The 25,275-nt window shown below is 38.4% G+C and overlaps 1 protein-coding gene across 1 annotated transcript in view; it reads right to left on the reverse strand.

Annotated features, from left to right (window-relative positions):
• Positions 1 to 25,275, reverse strand: part of Vps41 (VPS41 subunit of HOPS complex) — a 144,336-nt gene that overhangs the window by 67,385 nt on the left and 51,676 nt on the right. The window contains exons 5-7 of the mRNA XM_051194665.1: positions 17,530 to 17,604; positions 9,693 to 9,755; positions 5,359 to 5,424 (exon numbers count right to left, since the gene is read on the reverse strand). Of these exons, the coding sequence (XP_051050622.1) occupies positions 5,359 to 5,424; positions 9,693 to 9,755; positions 17,530 to 17,604 (204 nt within the window). The remainder of the gene's footprint in view (positions 1 to 5,358; positions 5,425 to 9,692; positions 9,756 to 17,529; positions 17,605 to 25,275) is intronic.

Below are 25,275 nucleotides of genomic sequence, written 5' to 3' on the forward strand. Positions count from 1 at the left end.
AGGAAAGCAGACTGCTTGTGGCTCTATGACTAGTCATCTTAGTCCATATAGTGAGGTTCAGGTCAATGAGAGACTCTCTTTAAGCCAAACCAAAACTGAACAAAACAGGAGAAAGAAAGAGAAAAAAATTAAGTGGACTACAGCTGAGTTTGTCTGCTGGTCTCGACTTGCATGGTCAGATACAATTACACACATCTACACACAGGCACATATACACAAATCTGCACATGCACCAAAAAAGAACTATTACATATGGAAAATTTAGTTGAACTTCTTGCAGAAAGGTCTTCTTAACAGGCATGTGATGGAATTGTGTCAAGGGAATCAGAAAAGAAAAGGAAGATGGCATGGACCCTTCCCACATTCCACATCTACTATAGATACAAAGACTGGGAATTCTACATAAAGACAACAAGAAATCAACTGACATTTGCATAAGTGAAAAATAAAATGTCAATGTTGTGACTTAAATGATTGCTAGTTAAAAAACTGGTTTCTATATTTAGCTTAAACCAGTATAGAATATGCAGAAACCTCTACCAAAATATGTTGCCATGAAGTTAATTTACAAATTGGTTTTGCATGCCTGAGAAAAATGGTTTTTGTAGCACATAAACTTGATGATGTCCTGTGGCTTAATACTAACTTGACCAGGAAGTCTTCAAGCATGTATTCTTAATTCTTCACAAATGCTCAGTTGAAGGGTGTAATGGAAGAAATATGTGAGGTGGTATGGGCTGCCTATGGCCATAACATGACAATGTTCACAACTATCCTGGATAGCCACATCCTTGGACTGTGTACACAGTGTACATAGCTAGTGTCTAAACCCTTGTAACCCTAAAAAATCCAGGGCCAATCAGACAAAAAGATAAGCAAGCACATAAAGAACTGCCTCTCCATGCTGTGTTTAGTGATCACAGCAGGACGAAAAGGCTCCTTGACAATCTCACTGCTAAAAACATTTACAGCCAGGATGGTTGAAATGGAGGTGATAGGTGTAGGGTAGAGATTTTCCACCTCAAGCTGTGTAAGTTCTGAGGATCCAGTGAACAATATAGAGATTGTATCTAATAAATGGAGAATTGAAATGTACTGAGAGACTAGATCTTAAGGCTTTTCATCACATGTAAGAAAATATAACTGCATGAGAGAACTAGGTATGTTTGATCGAATCTTCATATTGTACTGGATATGTTAAATACACCCCGATACAACTGGAAAAAAATAAAGTAATCTTGAAAATGTTAAAATTGTATTTCAAGGATGCTATTTTACTGAATTATCCTTTAGACTATTCAAATGCAAATCTTATTTGCAGATCACCACTGGAAGCCAACAAGCAGAATATGGTGCAACTATACCATCCTCCCTCCTGAAAAGAAACAAAACAAACAAATAAACAACCACACACAAAGCCTCTAGTCCGGAACAGGGAAGTGACTGTACTCGTTTCATTCACACAGGTCCTTTCCTTGTTTGTGGACTGATATTTTTCAGCATATAAAGCAGCCTGTGTCCATACCCAGGTGCCATTACTTTATCCCTCACCAATGCCAAGCAGCTATCTCACTTGTACAAATGAACCTCACTGCACACAGTGTCACAGTGAGCTAATAATTTGTCAAAGAAGTAGAATCAGTTATTACCGAAATACATTTTGGGATTCAAAGGTAAAATATGTATAACGCTGTCTACCATGCTGAAAGAGAAAGCTGTACAATTTTTTAAAAAGCATCCAGACAGGATGCACTTGGCCGCCTTATATGTAAAGCAGAAACTCACTGGCTATGTTCACCTACTAGATTTCTTCCTAAGTGTATAAAAATCCAATGGTCCCTGTGCATTAGCATTCCCTCTGATGATACTTTTCAAAGATGGGCTTCTTTGCTTCCTTTCTTTATTCAACATGGAAACTAAGAAATTTGAATAGGCTTTTTATGCACATGTGCCAAGCAATGAAGTGATGGGGATGTCTTCTGTACATATGTTTCTCTTACTGGCTGATGAATAAAGCACTGTGGCCAATAAGGAAGGATGATAGGTGGGACTAGGAGACAGGATTCTGGGAAACATAGGCAGAGTCAGTTATCATGTAGGACTCGAGAGGAGTAACAAGTCTGGATTCTTTCTATAGTAAGATGAACCACATGGAAATACAGAGATTAATACAAATAGATTAAATAATTAAGACAGAGCCAATTAAGAATCTGAAGCCAACAGCCAACAGTATTATAATTAATATAGTGTCTGCGTGTTCATTTGGGGCTGACATGGTTCTAGGACCAGGCTGGTGGGAAGAATGCTTGTAACAGTAAAGTCCATAAATTCAACTGCAACGTTCGACTACTAAGAAGTTACCTTGAGAACTTAAAAAAAAGTCCTTGCTTGGCAGTACTCTGGCCTGCTGTTCCCAGTCCACTGTGAATAAGCCACTGTCTCCCAAGACAAGGAGTGAGAGACTTAAAAAGAAGACGAGACAGGGTCATGGTAGCCGCTGGCTTTTCCACCACACTGCTATTCTCATGGCACACAATTTTCAAATGCAAATTTCAAAACTTTTAAAGTGATCAATTTTAATAAGATTTAAACAACTAGGGGATGGAGAGATGGCTCAGCAGTTAAGAGCACGGGCTGCTCTTCCAAAGGTCCTGAGTTCAATTCCCAGCACCCACATGGTGGTTCAAAACCTATAATTGTAGTTCCATGGGACCTAGTGCTGTCTTCTGTTGTTCGGACAAAACATCCATATGAATATAAAATACAAAAATAAATCAATCTTTTTAAAAATAGAATATATGAGTGTATAATTAGTGCTCTTACATGTAAAATTGCCTCTTTTCCATATCATACCTCCATTTGGGCAGTTCTTCTCTAAGTTTTTGAATATCAAGCTATTTCTGACTTAAGCCTCTCAACTGCACAGTATTTGCATTTCTTTTTCTTTTCTTCTATGTGCTCTGCTTCCCACTCTTTACAGCAGACTGTTGGTGCCCATGACATATCACAGTGATATATTATTTATGATTTACTAAAGCTTCAAACTGACGATCAGAAAAGCAAAGCAGCCAGCCACTAGCTCTTACCTCTGCCTCAGACTGAAACTCCACCAAACCTCACACTGTAATCTCAGACTGCTATGATTTCCTCAACATTGATGGAGAATCCAGAGAAGGAGAATCCTCAACATGGGTGAAGACCCTGCTCCTGTTTTTTATACCTCTCTAATGCTGGGATTAAAGGCATGAGCTCTGTTACTCTTTTGGACTGGTTCAATCTCGTGAAGAAAGATCCATCTGTTTTTGTGTCCTGAGTCCTGCGATTAAAGGTGTGTAGCACTACTGCATGATCTCTGTAGTTTGAGGATGACTTTGCTTTCTGAATCCTCAAGCAAGCAAGCTTTAATAAATCATAAATAATATATCACTACAACATTATTATAGATTATTGTAAGGTAATCAATAGTTGCTAAATGCTGGACCCATATGCATAACTTTTTTAAAAAGCAAGATACATTTCTTAGCCCATATATGGTGATGGTACACAGATATGCACGCAGGCAAAACACCCATACACATAAAATAGTTAAAACAAACAAACAAACAAACAAGATATATTTCTTAGCCTAGACATGGTGGCTGGCACATGCCTTTAGTCTTACAACTAGGGTGACAGAGACAGATAACTGTGAGTTCAAGGCCAATTTTGTCTACATAACTAATTCCAAAAACACCTGTAAGTAAGTAAATAACAAATAATTAAATTACGTTTTCAATTAATACATTTCAATAAAACACAATCATGTAAAAAGCATGTGGCAAAGGAAATCCAACATGTATACTGTATGCACAGAAGAAGGAAATGTTCTGGAGATTTCTACAACCACACCAAGCCAAGAAATTATGAAATATCATTTAACTAAAGATGTCACCAGAGTTTATGAAAACAAATGCAACATTTTACTATTCAGAGAGCAGAATTACATAATAAACAATGGATACAAAGAAACAAATCAACAGTATGCATGTCACACTTTTTAGATAAAGGACACATACATATTCCATAAAGCTCCTACATGTTGAAGACTTTATAATGGCATCTTAAAGACAGCTCAAGAATGCTTCAAGATCAGTACCGGTGTCAGGATGTAACCTGCTGTGGAGTGCTTGCCTAGACCTTAACCAGCACCTACGCTCTGAACTCTTAGATCCCAAACTACTAAAAAAAAAAGCATCCTGTTTTAAGCCATGTTCAAGAATGGCAGCAGATCATTAACTCTTTATCCTCACTGAATTCTAACTAAGTGCATGGGTTGCAGTCAAAGTGAAGTGAATTTACCCAAACAAAATCTCCTAACCAAAATCTATTTAATAATGAAATAAGAGGGGCTTTAAAATTATTCTTTCAAAGTTGTCAAAGACAAGGAAGTACTTAATTCTGTCTAAGGCACAGAATATCAGATTAAGCCTAAGAGTCCCATTACTAACAGCATAAATACTCTGTATGATGTGAATGGGACAAAACCAAAAGATGACAATGGGCTAGAAGGTAGGAAGGGAAAGGGTAAGTCCTATGAAGAATTCAGGGCTGGTGTCATCTGATTCTGTGCCACAGAACGGGTCCCCAGGTCTGCCACATTAACCTTGAGAATAAAGAGGAAATGAGCAGTGTGCTTTCCCGCACCTCATTCTATGTACTTCAAGAACACACAGAGAGAACAGGCAAACACATCATGGAATATTCTGGATGCATTAGAATGCAGGTCTCAAAAGCCACCATCTCACAGCTACATAACTACTGAAAACACTCACTACCTCTTTTTCAGGGGCTCTATACAGAGTAATATTTTCATTTCTGGTATGTGATACTGTTTGTTACAAAAAAAGGTTTTAAAACCCTTTGTTAATAACAGTCACCATGATTCTTTAATTTCAGGATTCATTATTTCTATAAACAGAGAGATGTTCAGGAAGGTCTCACTTCTTCACTGTTTTGAGTAGCACTGAAATCATACCATGTGCCATGAGCAAACCAATTAGGGGCAGTAGAAGTCTCCTCATACTACCTCAGCCTACAGGAGGCTTGTGACAAACAGAAGGGACAATTCCCTAATTTTAAATGCTGCTGCTGCTGCTGCTGCTGCTGCTGCTGTGTGTGTGTGTGTGTGTGTGTGTGTGTGTGTGTGTGTGTGTGTGTGTGTGTAAGAGCCATTATTTTCATATTTCAGGTGCTACCTATTTCAAAGGAAGGTATTGAGCTAACTGAGGCTGCAAGACTCCTAGAGATCCAAGTCTCACAGTTTCATTACACCATCTTTTGTCACAGGCCACACATCCTGGCAGAGTCACCCAGCATTACCTTTTTCCCTCCTGTCACGAACTGCTTACAACTGGATCTCACAAACTGTGGGTGCACAGCAATGATCTGCAAAAGAAAAAGTACCCAAGCCCAGGTTAAAACTTGCAAGTGCACTTGAGAACCCTTTGTCCACTCTGAGCAGCATGATCTAAAGAATGGACCTCAGCAGGGAGCAATACATTCTGTAAGGTGGTGTGACTGCAAAAGATGTCAGTTTTACTCTTGTGTGATAAAATGTATTCTCTGAAGCAAAATCAAAGCTACACAAGAGTGAATGGTCTAGCTTCTGGCTCTCTGAGCAAACTCTTCTCCTAAAGGCATGAAGGCAGGTAGACCACAAAATTGTGACACTGCCTAGAAGAACTCAGGGAACCTGCCCATGTGTAGGACTTTCCCGAGGCTGCTCTACCACTGCCCAAAAAGAGGAAAGCAGCAGTGACATTCCAGGGGCTCCAATGAGCCTTGATCTCTGAGACCCATCTCTTTAAATGTAAGTTTCTTCCTTCTTACTTTTCATGCCCAACTATCCATGGTATCAGAAACTTTATTAACTTTCAGTTGAATACATTTTACATTTCTCTCTCTTTTTTTTTTTTTATTTTACATGTCGATCCCAGTTCCTTCTCCCTCCCTCTCTCCCCCCTCACATGCACCCTGACCACCCTCCCCTCCCATCTCCCCAATTCCACATGTAGGGCAATGCCATCCAGGTGGGGTCATATAAATCTGTCAAGTCATTTGAAGTAGGGACTAGGACTTCTTTCCTGCCTCTAGGTTAAGGGAGTATCCCTTCATGGCGGGATGTGTCTGCAAGGTCATTTTGTGCACCAGGGATACATCCTGGTTCTACTGTCTGAGGTCCCTTAGACTGCTCAGTCCTTCTAGCTGAGACCCATATTCAGGGGGTCTCAGTCAGTCCCATGCTGGATTCCCACCTATCAGTCTGGGGCCCGTTAGCTCCTCCTTGTTCAGGTCCGCTGTCTCTATGTGTTTCTGCAACCTGGTTTTGTCCTCTCCCTTTGCATCTGGATTCTAGTTTGATTCAGTGTTTAGTTTTGGGTGTTTGCATCTGTTTCCAACAGGTACTAGATGAGGGCTCCATGATGGTGTATAAGTTAGTTGTTGATCTCACTATCCAGGAAGGGAATTTATGGTAGCCATTCCACAGTTGCTCAAATTGTTAGTTGGTGGCAGTCTTATAGGTCTCTAGACCTTTCTTTAGATTCAGTTTTCTCTTCAAACCAATAATGGCTTATTCTGGAGAGGATGTGGAGAAAGGGGAACACTCCTCCACTGCTGGTAGGAGTGCAAACTCATACAGCCATTTTGGAGATCAGTATGGTGGGTCCTCAAGAAAATGGGAATTAGTTTACCACAGGACCTGGCAATCCCCCTCTTAGGCATATAACCAAATGATCCACATCCATGCAACAAAGACATATGCTCAACTATGTTCATAGCAGCATTATTTGTGATAGCAAGAACCTGGAAGCAACCTAGATGCCCCTCAACTGAAGAATGGATAAAGAAGATGCAGCACATCTACACAATGGAATACTACTCTGCAGAAAAAAATAATGCAATCTTGAAATTCTCAGGCAAGTGGATGGCACTTGAAGAAACCATCCTGAATGAGGTAACCCAGTCACAAAAAGAGGAACTTGGTATGTACTCACTCATATATGGATTTTAGACCTAGAGCAAAGGATCATCAGCCTATAATTCACACCACCAGAGGAACTAGGATACAAGGTGTATTCTAAGAGATTCATATATAAAGTCTCTCACAGAAGGGGGGAAGGGACAAGTCCCCCAGAGCACAGGGGAAATGGGGGGGCAGTGAATGGAGAGAGAAGTAGGAGAAACAGAGGGGGAAGGAGAGGAAAACACATGCGACTAGGAAGATTGAGTCAGGGTAGGAATAGAAGACAGGAGAGACAGAGAGAGAGAGAGAGAGAGAGAGAGAGAGAGAGAGAGAGAGAGAGAGAGAGAGAGAGAGAGAGAGGCAAACATACATTTCACATTTCTATATTTAACTTATACATTTCCCTCCTCCAATGGGACAGGTTAATGGATTTCTCTACACCATCATCACCAGCATTTAGCATACATCCTCTCATTCTTGTGAACATTCCTATTTGTTTGGTCAGTGTTCACTTCAGCTCTGCCCTAACCCATCCTCATCCTAACTCCAACACAGAAACACACATTGCATTACTCCAAGTTCTTAAAATCCCTAAAGAGTCTTACAAGCTCTCTCATAACACACAACAAGCATCTCTCCTCAAAAGTAACCATCAACACACACACACACACACACACACACACACACACACACACACACACACACAAACGCACTCGCATAGAGGTATAGAAAGATAAGCCAGGAAGGGCAGATATACTAACTGCTTCTCCATGCCTGCATCAGCTGGGGCAAGCCTCCCTTCCAGTGCCTGTCTCATTCATGGGTAGGACTTAGACCCCCTTCACTAAGCTGCCAATCTCATTGCTCAGCACTGCTCTGCCAAGTACTATTTCCTTTCGGTCTTCACTTTTACTATTAATCAAAACATAGTCTATGGAGATTTTCTTTGCACACTTTCTGTTAACCAGATGACAAAAACATCTTTTTGAAGAACAAATGAACACATTTGTTCATTTTTATGAACAAATATCTTGAAAGAATAGTCTTTACTGATGGTTCTGACTACCTCTCCTGGAACTTGCTCTGGCAGTTGTCCTCATTAAGGCCACCAGCAAGCTCAAGATGCCATTCGAAATGCTGGACAAAGTCTGTTCCATCTCCAGGCTGCCTTTAATACCACTGCCCTCTCCCTTCTGGAAACCATCTATTCTTGAAATTCTAGCCATCATCTTGGATTTCCCCCCAGTCTTTCTAAGGACTGCTTCTCTGGCTAGAGGCTATTCTTTTTTTTTTGGGGGGGGGCAGGAATTTGAGACAGGGTTTCTCTGTGTAGCCTTGGTTATCCTGGAACTTGCTTTGCAGACCAGGATGGCTCAAGAGATCTGCCTAGCTCTGCCTTCTGAGTGCTGGGATCAAAGGCCTGTACCACTACCACCTGGCTTATTGGCTATTATTTTCTACTGTAATCTTTTGAGAACCCCCAGAATATCACCATTAATCTTCTCTTTTCATGCTGTAGTGGCAAACTGGCTAATATTCTTGAAAAATGGCTTCCTTCCTCTCACCTTTAGCTACAAACTGTTTAAGGGATAATCTCCAACATCTGTTCCTAAACTCTCTGTAAAACCATCTGATGCACCCCAGCTCTCTAAATTCCTGGGAATAATCACAATGCCTTCACACAAATTATTATGTAATACAATTGGTAAAATTTCCTCAAGCCATTACTAAAGCAAGACAGTGCATTTACCCTCAATGTCTCCATCCTTGACTTTATTCAGCCATGCTGTCACGAACACTACAATGTCTACCTCTTAAAAACTGTGTCAGTCTACATCTTTATCGTGAAAACTTAAGATTGCCCCTGTTACCAAGCTCCACAGTGCTATGTTCAGTACACTACATCGGTCCTCTAAATTGTCTCTTTCCCAGGGACTCTCATGTTTAGATCCCCTTCCTTCCTGGCAAATTCAACTTTTCAAAACACGTCAGATCTTATCTATCCTTTAGTATTGGTCAATCTGCGTTTAAATAAACACATAAAAGAAAATCACCTCCTTTAACAGTACAATATATATTTTACCATGATTGGTATCTTCAGCTGATCTCCCTGCCTATTACCCATAGATCTGCCATCTCCACTGCACAAATTATTAGCTTTTCTAGAGACAGGGTCCCTCTATGCCACTCTTCTTCTTAGGCACTTAATCATCTGTTAGATGGAAACCAAATTCCTTAGTCTGAAGATCCAACCTGCTCTAGTCTGATTTTTATTGCCTCATTACTTGTTCATGCACATCTAGACAAGACTTTCTGCCAGTTACTGAACACAGTTGGAACTGACCACCTGTACCTGTCTCTGTCTCAAAGCTCAGCCAGACACCATTCAACCTATGAAGTTATCACTTAAAACAAAACACAACACCACCAGCCAATGCAGCTAAACATGACTTCTTTTATCCCAGAACTTACTAAGATTGTCTTTACCTTGTCACTCTTTGGTCAGAATGGTGTGTGTGATTCATCCACTCTAATAAAAGCTCCCATAGCACAGACTGAGACCACAGTAACATGTTCTACATCTGGTCTCAGTTGCAGCATTCAAGTCGCAACAGCCTACAGGATGGACATTGGCTCCATCACTAGGGGAGAAAGCTTCCTCCTGAGGGAAAACTTGCTTAGTACTTACTTTAATGGGACAGTCGAAAGTCTCATGGAATTCTTCTCCAGAATATAGTCCAAATACTTGTACCTGAGAAGTGAACACATGACATCAGTTCGTACACTGTGGCACACAGCAGTAGTTGTTTCTTTGTAGATGCTATGAATTTGTCAATGTGCAACTGCATCACAATTCATGTTCTCCTTCCAAAGATGACTACTTGCTTTGGCACAAGATCAGGGCTCTTATGAACAGGGCTTCTGCAGACATTCTTTCCAAATCTCCTGGTTAACTCACACATGCTTATGAGGCCCACATAACAAGGGGTGAGAATGTTAAGTCACAGGTTATGATTATGTTCATATTTGATGAACAAAAAAAAATGAAAGACTTGTTTTATTTATTTAAGGTCTTTTAAATTGTGTGTGAGTGTTTTGTCTGAGTGCATGCGCGTGTATCACATGCATGCCTGATTCCTGAAGAAGTCAGAGGAGATGGTGTCAGACCACTGGAACTGGAGTTACAGATGGTTGCAGGTAACCATGTAGGTACTGGGAATTGAACCATTCCTCTGTAAGAGTAACAAGCCCTCTTAACCACTAAGCCATCTCTCCAGGCCCAACAGACTAGTTCTAATTAGTTTTTAGTCCTAACAGAAGATCATGAGAATTGAGGGTGTCACCAGAGAAACAAACAGAGCTAAGTGATAGCATTAGGACCCGTACTTATTATCCCAGCACTTGTGATGGATTTGCTCTTTTTCTGATCTCTAACAAAATTTCGTTTTTACTTTTGTACCATGAGGCCATTTGCATACGTCTTTGGTCTGAATGTTTGTATCCCTCAAATTTTTCTGTTGAAATACAATGCCCAACGTGATGGTATTAGGAGGGAAGGCTTTTGATAAGCTGTTGGCCCAGGAATAGGACACCAATGTCATTATAAAGGGAATAAAAGAAGCTAAATAGTCACTTGTGCTGTCTGGTTTCTGTCATTAAGGATACAGATGCATCCCTCATACCAGGCAAGGACTATAGTTAGCAATGTCCTCTGGGAGCACTCCCAGACACTGACCCCAGATCTTTGTAGTCTCAGAGCAGCGAGAAATAACTTTCTGTTGTTACAGACTATCCAAGCTAAGTTTATTCTGTTAAATCAACACAGCCTAATGAGACTTCTTTTTTTTTTTTTTTTTTTTTTTGTGGCATGAAGTTATAGCAGCAACAGCTATACTGTTTGTTGAGAGGCCACTGTTCTTTGCTGTTTAGATTAGTGAGTTTTTTTTTTTATTTTTTTTATGCATATAGAGTCTTTTTTATTTAATTTTATATAACAAAGTCCAATTAAATGAAAACAAACATTTATACACAATATTTGGTTATGTGATCTCTAATGACAATTCATTTTTTTTTTTTCTTGTACTGATAAAGACTACTCAAACTCATTTTTTTCTTGGCTTAATGTTGGCAAGTTGTGAATTGTTGACTCTCCCAAGTCCCAAGCAGAGCATTCTCTGAAGAAACAAATACACACTTTGTAAAAACAATCTTTGAGCAGGTGTGGTGAACATGCCTCTGCCTGTAATCCAATAGCCAGGAGGATGAAATAAGACAATTTTTAATTTGAGGTCTGTCTGGAGATACATAAACAGCTTAATTCAAACAAGCAAGCTAACCAATTTTTTGCCATTTATTCCTTCCTCTAATTTTATGAGAATTGTTAGAGCCCCAGATTAGCAAGACACAGAACTCTCTCAGAATAGAATCCACATACCACTGCCACTGGGCTTACTGTTGGGAGGGTGCGAAGCCATTGTTTTTCTATAAATTCCTAGAAATGGTATTTCTGATGAAGAACAGGGAAGCAAAAGCATTACTCTTAGGCCTTTACCTTGCCACAGTGAAGCTTGATGGAGACCACAAGTTTCTACATAGTAAGTCAGGCCCTGTATCACTGAGCCTGAAATGGGGGAAATCAGCAAGGGCTCTCCTTAGTGGTGTACCTCAGTGTGAATGTCTGCTGAAGTAGCAGGGCATCAGCTCCTAACTCAATCCCTTATCTGCAACTACAACAAATCATTAACAACTCCAAACCTTTAATAGACCTCACCTCTGATTGTAGGTAGTTAAAACCCTAAAGACTAATGGCAGGCTCACCCTAGACAAACTTGACCTCTTTCTCATGGGCTGAAGTGACAATTTTAATGGTCTGCAACTGACAATATCTACCCAGGGTTGAGGATCTTGCTCTGCACTGCTGCTGGGGCATTCTATGGCCCAAACCAATGTTCTTGTTAAAGAGATGATTCTTCTGCAAAACTAGAGACTTGCCTATGGTCATTAAAAACAAGTGTTGTGACCAGAATCCAAATTCTCCAAAGCCCATTCTTCTCTAAGATATCATCACATCAGACAACCTAAAATCTGCAAATAAGGAAAGTACTCTTTCTCATTAGGTGTAAGAAGAAAATAGGATAGCAACATTGAAAAGTTAGTTGTCAAACCATAGAGGAGTTTAAGTCTGAACTAAGAAAGCTTTCACAGGAGGTGAAGCAAAGGATCATTCAAATGGAAGTAAGCATGACTTAGATGGTGGGTGAGATGTAAACTGTCTACTGAAGAAGACCAACACTGTATCCTTATGGGATCCTACTTCTTGGACTGTAAGCCCAACTGTGACAAACACAAAAGGAGCAAAGCCAAGCAAGCTCTTAGGAAACAGACACTGACCCTCAGCTCAGAAGGAGAATGCCTTCTTATAGTTAAAACACACACACACACACACACACACACACACACACACACACTGAAAGAGTAACCACTAAATTGAAAGTAAGATGAGAACTCTTGTAAAGCTAGGAACACATCTGTAAATATCAGTACTTGGAAGGCTGAGGCAGGAGAATCTCAAATTCCAGGCTAGCCTGGGCTACAAAATGAGGCCCTTTCTATAAAACAAGACAACAAAAACGCCAGGTCCATCATTATTAACAGTAAGCTTAGCTGAACACACAGAAACACACATAAAGTACTGTACTTCCTAAGTGAGATCTCACCAGTGTCATGTCAGCACTATGGTGCTCTGGAAAGCTATGGACATTGTGCTTCATTTCAGTGATGGCATATCCTAAGGCACAGGCTCACAAGTTATACAACTAATGTTACCAAAACAGCCCTCATTTCCTATCCCCGGATTCCTCTGTATTTATGTGGCTAAGAGTATACCGATCTGTAAAGGGAATCCAGTCTAGGACAGCTCAGAGTTTTGAATTCTAGAAATTTCAAGGTTAAGATAAAGATTATAAAATTAAAGGTCACAACAAAAAGTATTCTTTTGAAAATGGTATTATCTACAGCAGCTCGAACAACCTGCCACCAAATCTCCTAGGGGGAGGAGGGAAGGAGGGAGGCACAAAGAGGAGAGAGAGGAAGACAGAGAAACTGACTCAAAGACTGAAAATGAATGAATGAATGAATGAATGAATGAATGAATGAATGAATGAGAATTCCTCACAAATATCTTACAGCCAATCTACTGAAAAGTCCTGTAGGAGTTTTCATGAACAACCATCCAGATAGCCACATGAGTATCACAGAGATATGGAACATATACTTTACCTACCCTTATGAATAAAACAGGAGGATGTATGATTAACTTTTGCATGGAATTCTACCATTTATCAACTTTAACACCAGGCAGTAGCCTGCTACATAAACAGTAACTATGGTTGAAGTAGCCAAAGTACTACACCATTCTCCCACCTTCCAAATAATACCAGGTCAATAGGCAAGACAGTGGCACTCTTGGAAGCTGGCATTTTATCTTGGGCAGTAAAAGGAGAGATTGCTTTCATCCACCCTATTCATCAAAGAGAAACATCTGAGACTAAAAGAGATCATAAGGGAAGCCTCTACTTGTCTCTGGCAAAATCAGCTTCACCAAATTCCTCAAGTAAAAGAAGATCTAGTTCATCTGAAGGCCTTGCTTTTGATTCTATAATACCTTCATGCTGGTTAGTTTCTGTCAACTTGACACATGTAGGAAATGCCTCTATCAACTGGCCTGTGGGGGATTTTCATGACTGACAAATGATGTGGGAACATCTAACACACCGTGGACAGTGTTAGCCCTGGGCAGATGAACCTGGGTTATGCACAAAACCAGCTAAGAGAGCCAGGAGGACAAATCTGGGGAAAAAAGCCAATAAGCAGTTTTCTCCCACAGTCTGGGCTTCAGTTTTTACCTCACTGTTCCTAATTGAGTTCCTGCTCTAAGTTCCTCAATGATGGACTATGACACAGCCAAATAAACCCTTTCCTCTCCTCGTTGATTTTGGTCACTGTTTTTTTTATCACAGAAACATAACTACTACAATTTCAAAAATATCAAGTTATACTCACTAAGAGTCAGCTAAGCACTAAATTTGTTTGCTAACATGGTTCTTGCTAGGACAGATAAAAAGCAAACAGAAACACACTTGATGTCTTAAACAATGCAGAACACCATTCCAAAGACTCAAAGAGAGAAAAAAACAATGCATTTAACCATGCCTTAATAGCACTCAGAAGCCAAAGGAAGACCCAAAAGCTATTTGGAAGTCTCAACAAGAGGTTTCCAAACATCTCTGTTTGGAAACTACAACAGAGTGGTATAGAATAATGGTGACTGCCATTAAAAGGGGGGTTAACAGCTACCATATGCATCTTCTCAACCAGGTACTATCCCAAGTGACTAAAGTTAATCCATTGAGTTCTTATAGCAGTCAGGAGTAGGTAAGTGTTTCAAAGGGCGAGACAAATTGAGGCACAGAGAAAAACATGCTTACTTAACAACACACAACAATGTAATTCAAATCTGAATCCCTAGAATGTGCTGCCTGATACCCAAAGAAAAATTAAAAGTGCAAAATGACATACAAATGCACCCAAAGGAAAAAAATAAAACTAATGTTGGAAGGAAAACCAATCAGCAAAATAATTAAACCAGTAAAGGAGCTGCCCATCTCAGAGAAATGGAAGGACAAGACCAATATAACAGCAAAACCACTATGCCAGAGCTGACTCGGTCAATACATCCAATTCTTCTTTCAAGCTATGCACTTTCATGATAGTGTGTGTCCATTAATCCTTTTACATACAAATGTTTAGGTAGAAAAAAATGTAAGTAGGGAAGAGTCCACACTGTAATGAGCTAGAAATGAAACCTTGGAAATAGTCCCTGTACATTAGAGTGGTATTCCCAAATTTCCTGGGTGGGCTTCCCTTTGTGCAAATTGTCATTCTGAGGCAAAGAAGACACCTGAAGCCAAACACTACACCACCACTAAGACAGTAGCGTGAAGTGCCGGCCCAGGCAGCTGGAACACAGCTACACTCTACCTTTAAGCAATACTGCCTCCAGCCTCATATTATTGAATTTCTTTGAAGAAATGAAAACAAATAGAACTGAAGTAATAATCAAAATTATAACTGAAGTAAACTTTCCTGAAATGAAAGCAATACTTTAATATATGGATCAAAGGAGCTACTGTGTTCCAGATAAAAATTAATGACAACAGTTATGAATGAGACTTCGGATAGCAACTGGATTACAAAGGCCACGTTTATTATTTTTGTTATGTTATTACTATTATTATTATCCAAGTTATGAAGGACAAGAGTTATTTTTAAAGTTTCTTAAAGAGTAAAAATGGCTGACCAACAGGTATGATACAAAGCGGGAATTATCTCTAAAATCTGAGAGAAAAATTTATCAACTCAGAATTTGTTTTGTTAAATTAGTACACTCTATATGAAGTCACCCTTCACAGATGAGAAAATAAACCCGATCTAAAATCCTTATCCTGAAAATTGTATACAAATCCATGCCACCAAAATGGAGCTACAGACACAAACATTTTGTGCACCTTAGTATCTCAAATGCAGTGCTCAAACTCAGAGAAGCCATGGGAAAGAGCTGAGCACATATCGAATATATCCGTAAACTAACTAACTATTAGAATGGCTTAAAAAAAAAAAAAAAAAAAAAACCAATGCAAGTATCAAAGATTAACAGTAAAATAAATATAACTACTCACTATGAGTCCTAATAAACCAATGAAAGCAAAAAAAAAAAAAGAAAATACAGTAAATCAGACAAAGCTGACCTCAGTGAAGTCCTACCTTTCTTATGACAGATAACCACTTCATATCACTTTAGACAGCTTCTCAGTTTTCACAACATTGACTACTGGGCAGGCCTGACTTACATAAATACATGTAGTGGGAGATTTCTTTATGGTTCTATTCAAGCTAAGAAAAGATATGGGGGGGAAACACTTCAAAATATATCATGAAATTACACAAAAACAAGTCAGATATACTTTTTTTTTTTCTAAACCACAGTGTTTAGTGGGAACTCGCAGGTCATCACATTGCATAGTAGACTGAGTAATTGGAAGATTCCACTATGACACATTACTAATAATTCTTCAACAGTGAAAGTGCTGGAATCCCTAATGAATGTTTCCAACTGAAAATTCTTACTTGCTCAGTTAGTTTAAAGAAACTGCTATCTGCTTTAAGTTCAGAAATAATTAAGATTCATTTTCTTTACAAATACATGCACAAAAATGTTTCAACCATGTAAATGATTCTTTTCAATTTCCATACAAACCAACACTTCCCTTAACTCTTCCTTTGACACATGTTCATCTCAGAATTTCCCAAAGGACTATAAACTTTGATAGTATGTTTTGAAAGGCAGTAGCATTCTAACTGTGTTTCAAAACACTTTGGGGGCAATATGAAGCAAAGATAAATAAAATGCAACTGTGTATGTCATGAGGAATTTGTGATCTTCTTGTTAACAGGTCAATGGGTGTATTACTGTTGATAGAGACGAGTGTAGCACTGTTGATAGACAGAGATGAGTATACCCTCTTTTGCACTGATTTTGCGCTGAGTATATTATTTTTAATTTACTCATCTTAATGGCCCATTGAATTCAGAGCACTTAAAATGTATAAAATTAGATTAGGAAATCTCTATTCACTAAGGGATGCATAAACTTATGTAATGATTTTTAATGCATTCTCTTCTTAAACTGATATTTTAGAGAAGAGGCTTAAAAACTCTGCATTAGGATTTTATCACTGCAAGTGAACATTAGAAAAGACTTCCATCAACTTAAAAACAAAGAAGATATTCTTGCAAGTAGAAAATCAATCATCACTACCACTAAATGTCACAGCATACCATCAGCAAGAAGCACTGATAGTTGTTAGCTATATGCTTCACAAATGATGTATGTCCTCGGTCCAGGAAGTAGGTGCCAGGTTTTTAGAAAACTGTACATATATTGATTTTACATTTATTTAATGTGGCCATTGTAAGACACTTTATTCTTCTGATAAACTATGATTGCTTATCAAAAGATTCTATAATTCAAGAGTAACATTCATAACTTGTGTGTTAAAATGAAAACCACCAGCCCACAGAAATCATGCCCACAAAATCCAATTTTGTGGATTTATGGCAGAAAAGCATTAAACTACTGTCTTGCAGGAACTGCAGACTAGTCACTGGAGTCAAAGTGGCACAGCAGTAATGATTAAGGGGGTACGTCACCCTGCCACAGCTGTTAATCAGCTTAATACTAGTTAGATTATTGACATTCTTGTAATTACTTTTCCTAAGGCACATTTGGGCAAAATATATTTTATTTTAATTATGAGCAATCAAAAGCAAGTCCAATACTGAAAAAGAATAATCAAAGCTCTCTCCACACAGGTGTAAAGTAAGCAGAGAGCATCCAATCACTTGCACGGGTAAAATCCAGCACTCACTGCCCAAGCTACTTTTCCCGTGACCACTTAATCACATACCTTGCCATCCTCTGAACACACGCCCATGTGTTCTCCACTTTCATCCAAGCTAATCTGGTTTATCTTCACAGGACTCTATCAAATACAAACAAAAAAACGGCATGGAAACTTTAGGTAAACATTTCAACAATCTAATATCTTTGCTCTTTGTAAAACTGACATGACATGAATTGTTTATCAGCTTCATGAATTAAGGTGTACTTTGTTCTGAGATGAAAATGTTAACATTTCAAATACATAAAACAAGCAGCTTTGTTGCTATACTCAGTGCGAACTCAGAAACCTATGATGTCCACAACTTTTCTTTCATAGTGAAAATATTACTACTCAGAATGTTGTATTTCTTTTCATCTGTTTTACTTACTTTATATCCTTAAGTTTATGTTTCCTAACGAAAATATATGAAAAGAACAAATAAAAAAATGGAAATAATGAAAGCACATAAATTTTTTTTTTTTGCTTGTTTTAGTTTGCTTCATCAATCTATTAGTTCCCTAATGAATAACCAGATCAACATCTCATTTTAACTATAGTCATCATATTTATTTAGGAAAAAACATAGCCCAAATCATATTAATTAATTAATGTGAATCCCCTCTTCTTTTAAATAATTTTAAATTTAAGAATATTTCACTTTTGATGTATTTTCTAAAAATTAAATACATTTTAAATTTCTATGTAGCCAATTGTATATGTCCTAAAATATTCATACAGGGGTTTTCTAATAAAGTCAAAATTCAGTGAGCACTGTCAGCATCACACAATAGCTTTTGCTCTCATTCCTAAATAATGACAGGTTCCAAGTACCTTACACAAAGCTCCACAGCAGCAAATCATGAAAAAGAAAGTGAATCCATAGCAGTTAACAACAAAAGAATACATGTAGAGTTTAAAATTACCCCATTTGCCTTGTTGATGAGATAAAGGGAAATACACAAAACAGAATACTGAATCTTCAACAGGAAAGGATCTCACAGTCATTAAGGAAAGGTCAGGGCACAACAAGACCCTCACACTTTACAAAGGCTACATACTGATTGATTGCTGAGAAAAGTTCCCAGTATTCTAGCTACAAAATCCTTTCACATCTGGATCCCTAAAGCACCACACAACATTCTGATAGGTAGTCCAAGAAAAATCAGTTAGTTCTAAAAGTTTCTAGCATGTTAGTCAAGGAAAAGGTCACTGAAGACAGGTGGTCGGTCCATTTTATAGGGAATGAACTAAAGTCCATGGTAAAGAACCACAGCAGAAATAAAAACAGACTTACATTACATGGATGTGAGAAAGGCCTGAAGATAATAGGTACTGCAGAGTTGGTAAGGAAAATGCAAAGACAAAGAAAGACTGCCCTGGGAAAGCACTGAGCACAGCATGGCTACCAGGCTGAGCACCAGACCAACTATAGGCCCCACAGCCTTTTAGGGATAAGCAGTTCCTCAAGGTGGTCATCTTTCATTCTGACCTTTCATCAAACCTTTTATATCCACTTTATACTTGGCAAGTGTAAGTTATAAGGACTTGTCACTGTATTTTAATTGACATCTGTTATGACTGGCTTAAAATACATCTTCATGGGTGGGTGTGGCCTACCTTTTCTTTGGGAGTGTATCTGACACCTACAAAACTAAATCCAAGTGCTGAATGCAACCAATGCCAACACTCCATTATAAGGCCTTTACTGCAAGTTATAAATCAGAACTAGACTTTCATTCCATTCAGTGCCAAGTTTTGTGTACTCCTGGATTCTTCCTACTAAAAAGGCCATGGCCTGTCCAAGTAGTCTCTGACTCACACTTACCTGTCCCCAAAATGAGATCTATGCTTTATTTGATACAATTTTGTGAAGAAAGTGCTAAACTAAGGAGAGGTGTCTCCATCTCATATAAGGAAAAATGAAGCTTCAGTTTCTATGTGTGATCCAAGGCTTACTAACTAGCTAAAGCACCCAATGGTATCTCAAGAGAAGATGAACTAAATTTACCTTGACACACCTAGGAGAAACTGCATCATTCCATTAATAAAACTACAAGGGAAAAAAATAATACCTACAAGGCATGACAATACTTCCTCTCAAATCTATTAGCAACAGATATCTTAAAACTTTCCAATTTTTGTTGATTCACTTCCCTGACTACAAATAAACTTAAGCCTTTTTCTTTAGTCTACTAGGCAATTAACATGATCTCAACAAAGTACTTATTTAAGTCCCTTTCACTTTTTTCCCTACTAAGGTATTTCCGGAAACTTGAGTGATAGTTCAGAGGTTAAGAGGCATGATGCTTTCAGAGGGCCCAGTTTTGATTCAAAGCACTCACATGTGACTTTTTTCTCCAAAATAGTTACTGCTTTATTCATTATAGTGCTACCTTAACTCATTTCAGGAGTCATTGTATTTTTCTCCAAGAAAGATACCAGTTGATCTAGTCGCATTTATGAAATAACTTGTCCTTCTTCTCCCAAGGGAAAGGTGTTTAGCATATTGTGACTATTTATATAGAGAGACAACTTTCTAAGCTTTTGCGTGAGTTCTCTTCAGCCATCTTCCCATCAGTTCCTGCTGGCATCTTTGGAAGACATCCCACCCAGAACTTCCCATATTGCCCGTGGTTCTTCTCAAGCACTTCTCTTACCATTTTCTTCTCTGCTTGGCTCTTAAATTAATACTGCTTGCTTTATCCAGTCATCAATTACAGGTTCACTAACTCAAATGTTAATTTCATGATTCTTCAATGAATAAAAATTAGAATTGTACAAATTCTTTCAAAAATTAGAAAAAGGAATGCTTCTCAAGTTACTTTACTAGTCCTGTATAAATCCACAATTACAAATTTTAGCAAGAACATCATGGGAGAACACACAAGCAAGGACCTAAATGGAAAGTCCTGAAGAAACTATTAGCAAAGCCAGTAAATACATTAAAGCCAAGTGTATTCAAAAAAAATGCAAATCAGATTTAACATAGATGATGCATCACAATTTTACATATTAGTAAAAGAGAAAAATTATAGAACCATCTCAACAGATATAGAAAGTATTTAACAAAACTCAACATCCATTCATTATCAAAAGCTTTAGCACAGAGGAAACCTCCTCTGTCTCTTAAAGAATACCGCATATGACTAGTGGGTATATCCTACCATGATCAGAGGATTTCAGTTATCTTCATGATACTGATTCTCCTAACCCAGGAACATGATGCATTTTTTCCCTATGAAGAGTCTCTCCACATGAAGCATGTCACCATATGAGGTATGGCTCCATATAAAATGTCTCTTCACAAGAAGCATGCCCCCATGAGAAGCTATCTCTCCATAACAAGTGTGTCTCCACATGATACATGTCTGCATATGAAGCATCTCTTCATGAGAAGCCTTCCTCCACTTATGTGTATTTACAGGTCTCTGAAAAAGCTTTAGGTTTTCCTTTGTTTTATTCTAGGAGAGTCCTATGTTTTATTCTAGGAGAAGCCTTGATTAGTAAGCATCTTTTCTTTATTCCTAAAATTCACAATCCAACCTCATTTATAAAATATATAATAATAGGCAAAATTAGGTTAAGAGAATAATAAACAAAAGCAAAGATCTAATACTTCACTACTATAAAGGACAGTACAGTGAAAAAAGAAAGTTTTGAGGAAGTGTCACATACTCTAGTCCCTTGGTCTAGTAGCTATGTTTACTTTGTGACTATTTCCTTACATAATTCACATACTTTTTATTGCTAAGGTTAGAACTATTATTAGAATTTATTGTTAGGTTAGAATAAAAGCAATGGGTTTCATCATGCCATCTTCACACTCATCAACCACACATTATTCTCCAAACTTTAAAAGATAAGCATGAATTTTTCTAGTTAAACTTTAAAAGGGGTTTTAAAATGTCTGGGATCATCATTTTTGGTGAGTTATCTCAAGGTTTGTCTTTCCTCTTTCTTTTGTGTTTATTTTTGCCACACCTGCCCCCATGATTGTCTGGCTCCTCAAATGTTCTATTCTATGTGGATCACTTATATTTTTTTAAAAACAAAACCACTCCTTTGAATGTGATGAATGTACAATATCACTCAATTGAAAAAAATGAAAGCGTGCACATGCAGTGTGTTACAATAGGAATATCTGATTGCCATTTTTTCTTTGGTTTCTACACAACTGTTTATCAGCTGTACTGATAGTTCTATAGCAGCAATACACTCCTGCTATGCTGCCTTTTCCTCGGAATTGCAACCTTTTGTTCCCAGGGAAGGCTCATAGCATGAAGATGCCAAGGAAAACTGCAATGGTCAAGAAGCTCAAGATGTTAACAGATTTCCAAGGCTCCTCATTCCTGGGCTGAGATATTTATTAGCTGGACAAGGAGCTTCTCAGAGATGCAGCCTTTGTGAGTCTGTACCAAGAAGAGGTGGCCTTCTCCATGATGAAGCTACCTTTGAGTAACCAATCACCCTGTAAGTGGCCACATCAATTCACTGGCTCATCAAGCTGGATTGCACTGGAATGGTGTCTTTGTTGTGCATACCCCAGGAATAGTTTCCCAGGTATCTAATGTGTTCTGTTTTATTAATTTCTTAATAATTTTCACTTTATGCCTTAGGGAATTGTTTTTATTTTCTTACTTTAATTTCCTGACATATTACTGCATTGCTCAATAATTATAATAATTCATCCATTAACAATACAATGAAATATCTTATTAGCATTTTCTACAAACCAAAACCCAGAAAATATATAATTGTAATAATTATGTTCTCTCTTTTTTAATAAAGTCACATTTTACTCTGCTTCAAATCCAAGATGACAATGACATCACAGAGGTCTCCTCATCCATACATAATGCTTTCCAAATATCCAGAGGATGCCTGAAAGTGCTAACAGTACTAAGCTCTATACACAAACAAGGAGGAGGCAGTTCATCCGACAACCAAAATGGCTACTAAGCAACTAACAAGTAGGTAATAAAATACAAGATATGGCAAGGGCTGACTAATGCTCTAGGTAGATAGCAAGACATTATCAGGCTCAGAATGGTGTATAATTTGCATTTTATGACTTGCTTCTAGAATTTCCAATATAATTATTGAAGATTAAGGATATTTACACTCATTCATCATACACATTGAAATAGGGTTGTAACTTATTGCATCTGAAGTTTTCTTTAGAATTTTTTTTGAGGATGTGAAATTTTGATTCACTAAAACCAAACACAAACAGTCAACTCACAAAGGAAATACTACAAATGAAAGGTGAAGGGCTATTAAACTCACTAACAACAAATTTGCATCCGAGTAAACCAGTGTTTACATACGGAAGCAGCACTGAGCTTTTAAGTACCTAGTTGGTCAAAGAAACTAAAAAATCATGATCCATATTTGAAAACCTACCTAAATGATTTTTGAGACTAGGTATTAGAATTACTTAAAATAGAAGTTCCTGCTTGAACCACAAAAGGTGCTTTCCATGGTAGTTTTCTCTCACATGAGATTAATTAATGAAAATGATTTAAATTTCTAGAAGCAAGTAATCTAAGTAATTATAAATATTACAATAAAACAAATATTTTTTCACTGTCATGTAGAAATTATTTGGCTTCATCTAAAAGATGTCTGACATTTGCCCTGGCTTCTGGGAAGCTATGTGTGTCACAGCTGATTAGGGCTAACAGATCTGGGGAACAGTCTCACTTGACACTGGCGGTGCTACCACATCCAACAAGAATGAGCTCTAACCAGCTGGACTCCAGTGAACTTACATGGTCAGCTGACATCTATGGCAGAAGGGTATTACATATATGCTCAGGATAATAGAAGTTCTACATCTGCAGCTGTCCCAGGCTAAAGCATTTGACCTTTAGCTAATTTTTGACATGGACACTTTCTGTATGTCTTCGTGATCCCCCATCACCCATATTCTGGGACAAAACACACTGACGAAAGAGAATTCTTAAGGACTAAAGGGTTTGTTTCAGCGCACAGCTCAAGATACAGTTCCTCATGGTGGAGAAGTCAAAACAACAGGACTCAAGTGGCTGATTACAATATGTCCACAGTCAGAAGCGGACAGCAATGAATGCATGCTGCTGCTGTTGCTCTCTGCTTCTGTTCTACTTCTTTTGTAGTCCATGTTTGTGTACATGTAGGCTTGTTCAGCAGGGTTACACATACACCCACACACATGCAAACATGCACATACACAGGCATGTACACCACATAGTACATACACAAGAGATATTACTAAGTCTCACTTTTCTATGTTTTACAAGTTTTCTAAAAGTAGTTAGTATGTTTGTAAACAGAGAAAAACATCTATAAAACCTGGCTACCTAGGAAACGGATTAATTTAAAACAATAGAAACTAAGCATCATTACCTACCACACATGGTTCATTTGGTGATCACTAGTAACATTATCATTTACACAACACTCCTGTAACATTCAGGAAACAACAAACAAGAAGAGAGCTGCGAACATCTGTAAATGGCCTATACCTGGTGTGCCATCCATCATCATCGCTCTCACACAGTGACAAAGGTCTGGCATTCTTGTGTTTTTTCCACACATTGCAAAAGGTTGCCAACGCCCACAAGCTCAGGCCAAGCCCTAGAGGCACAAGACCCTGCATCCTCCGGAATGGGCTAATGTTTTCCCTTTTACTTAAGAGCTGAGGTAAGAATCATATCTAAAGGCATATAGGGAACATGTTTAAAAAGATGTGATGCTGAAATGGACACAAAAAGAAGGGGGACCAACGGAAAACAGACTGGAGAGAAATGGACTCAGCTGGGCTCTCCATTAGCTACAATCTTATTCCTAATGGAGACACGTTTGGAATTCTGGACAATATAAGTGAGTTTGCTCAAAAAAAATCAATAATGTCAAGCTGACACTATAGAACATACAAAAATGTTTCCTTAATGGAAAAAAAAAAGGAAAAAAAAAAAAAAAGAAGAAGTTCAAGTAAACGGGAGGGGGCAAAGACCAGCACATACCTTCTAAATCTAGGTCCACTACATGTGGCGCCAAGTTCTTAAAGAAAAGGTAAAATTACTAACAAGTACACCTCATGGGACAATCAATTACCTAACATAAAATACTTGAAATGAATACACTTAGTATGGATTATGCCAGTTCTTCAATTAGGAATAAATCCGCGGTCATTTCAAAAGCTGCTTTTAATGGTGTTCTTAGTGGCAACTCTGTTTCCCCAGACACTCCTCATCACCCCACCTTAAGCTACCCGTCCCCCAACAGTGAGCCTAAGAAATCAATCTGCTAATGTATAATTTGTAAGGCTCCTCTGACTAACAAATGGATAATTGATCCCTTCACAAATGCTGCATCCCCACAGACACTGAGTGGAATGAATAGGAAAAGAAGACAGGCCCTCCTTCTGCTCTCAGAGATGCACTAGCTAGGGATCAACACTGGAGTGGTTTTCAGGGCAATTTACTGCCCGTTAGTCACATCTAGTGAGAAGGTCGCACTTGCATTCCACATGTGAAAAGCAAATGTCCCTGCTTCCACTGTTGGGAAAAGCTCATCTTACTGTGTATTTTACTGGTGATAAATCCTGGAGGAAGAGGAGGCCTCTATCTGGACTTCATGAGCCAAGGAAATCAGGCCTGGCCATAGGTGGTCTACAAATCACAGAACAAAAACTACATTTATTTCCTCACTGACTTACTTAAAGCCAGAAGGATCCAACCTTTAATGACAAAACTGCAAACCTCAGGTGCCATTAGACTTCCTCTC

This window comes from Phodopus roborovskii, unplaced genomic scaffold (assembly GCF_943737965.1).
Source record: "Phodopus roborovskii unplaced genomic scaffold, PHOROB, whole genome shotgun sequence".
Classification (NCBI taxonomy): Eukaryota; Metazoa; Chordata; class Mammalia; order Rodentia; family Cricetidae; genus Phodopus; species Phodopus roborovskii.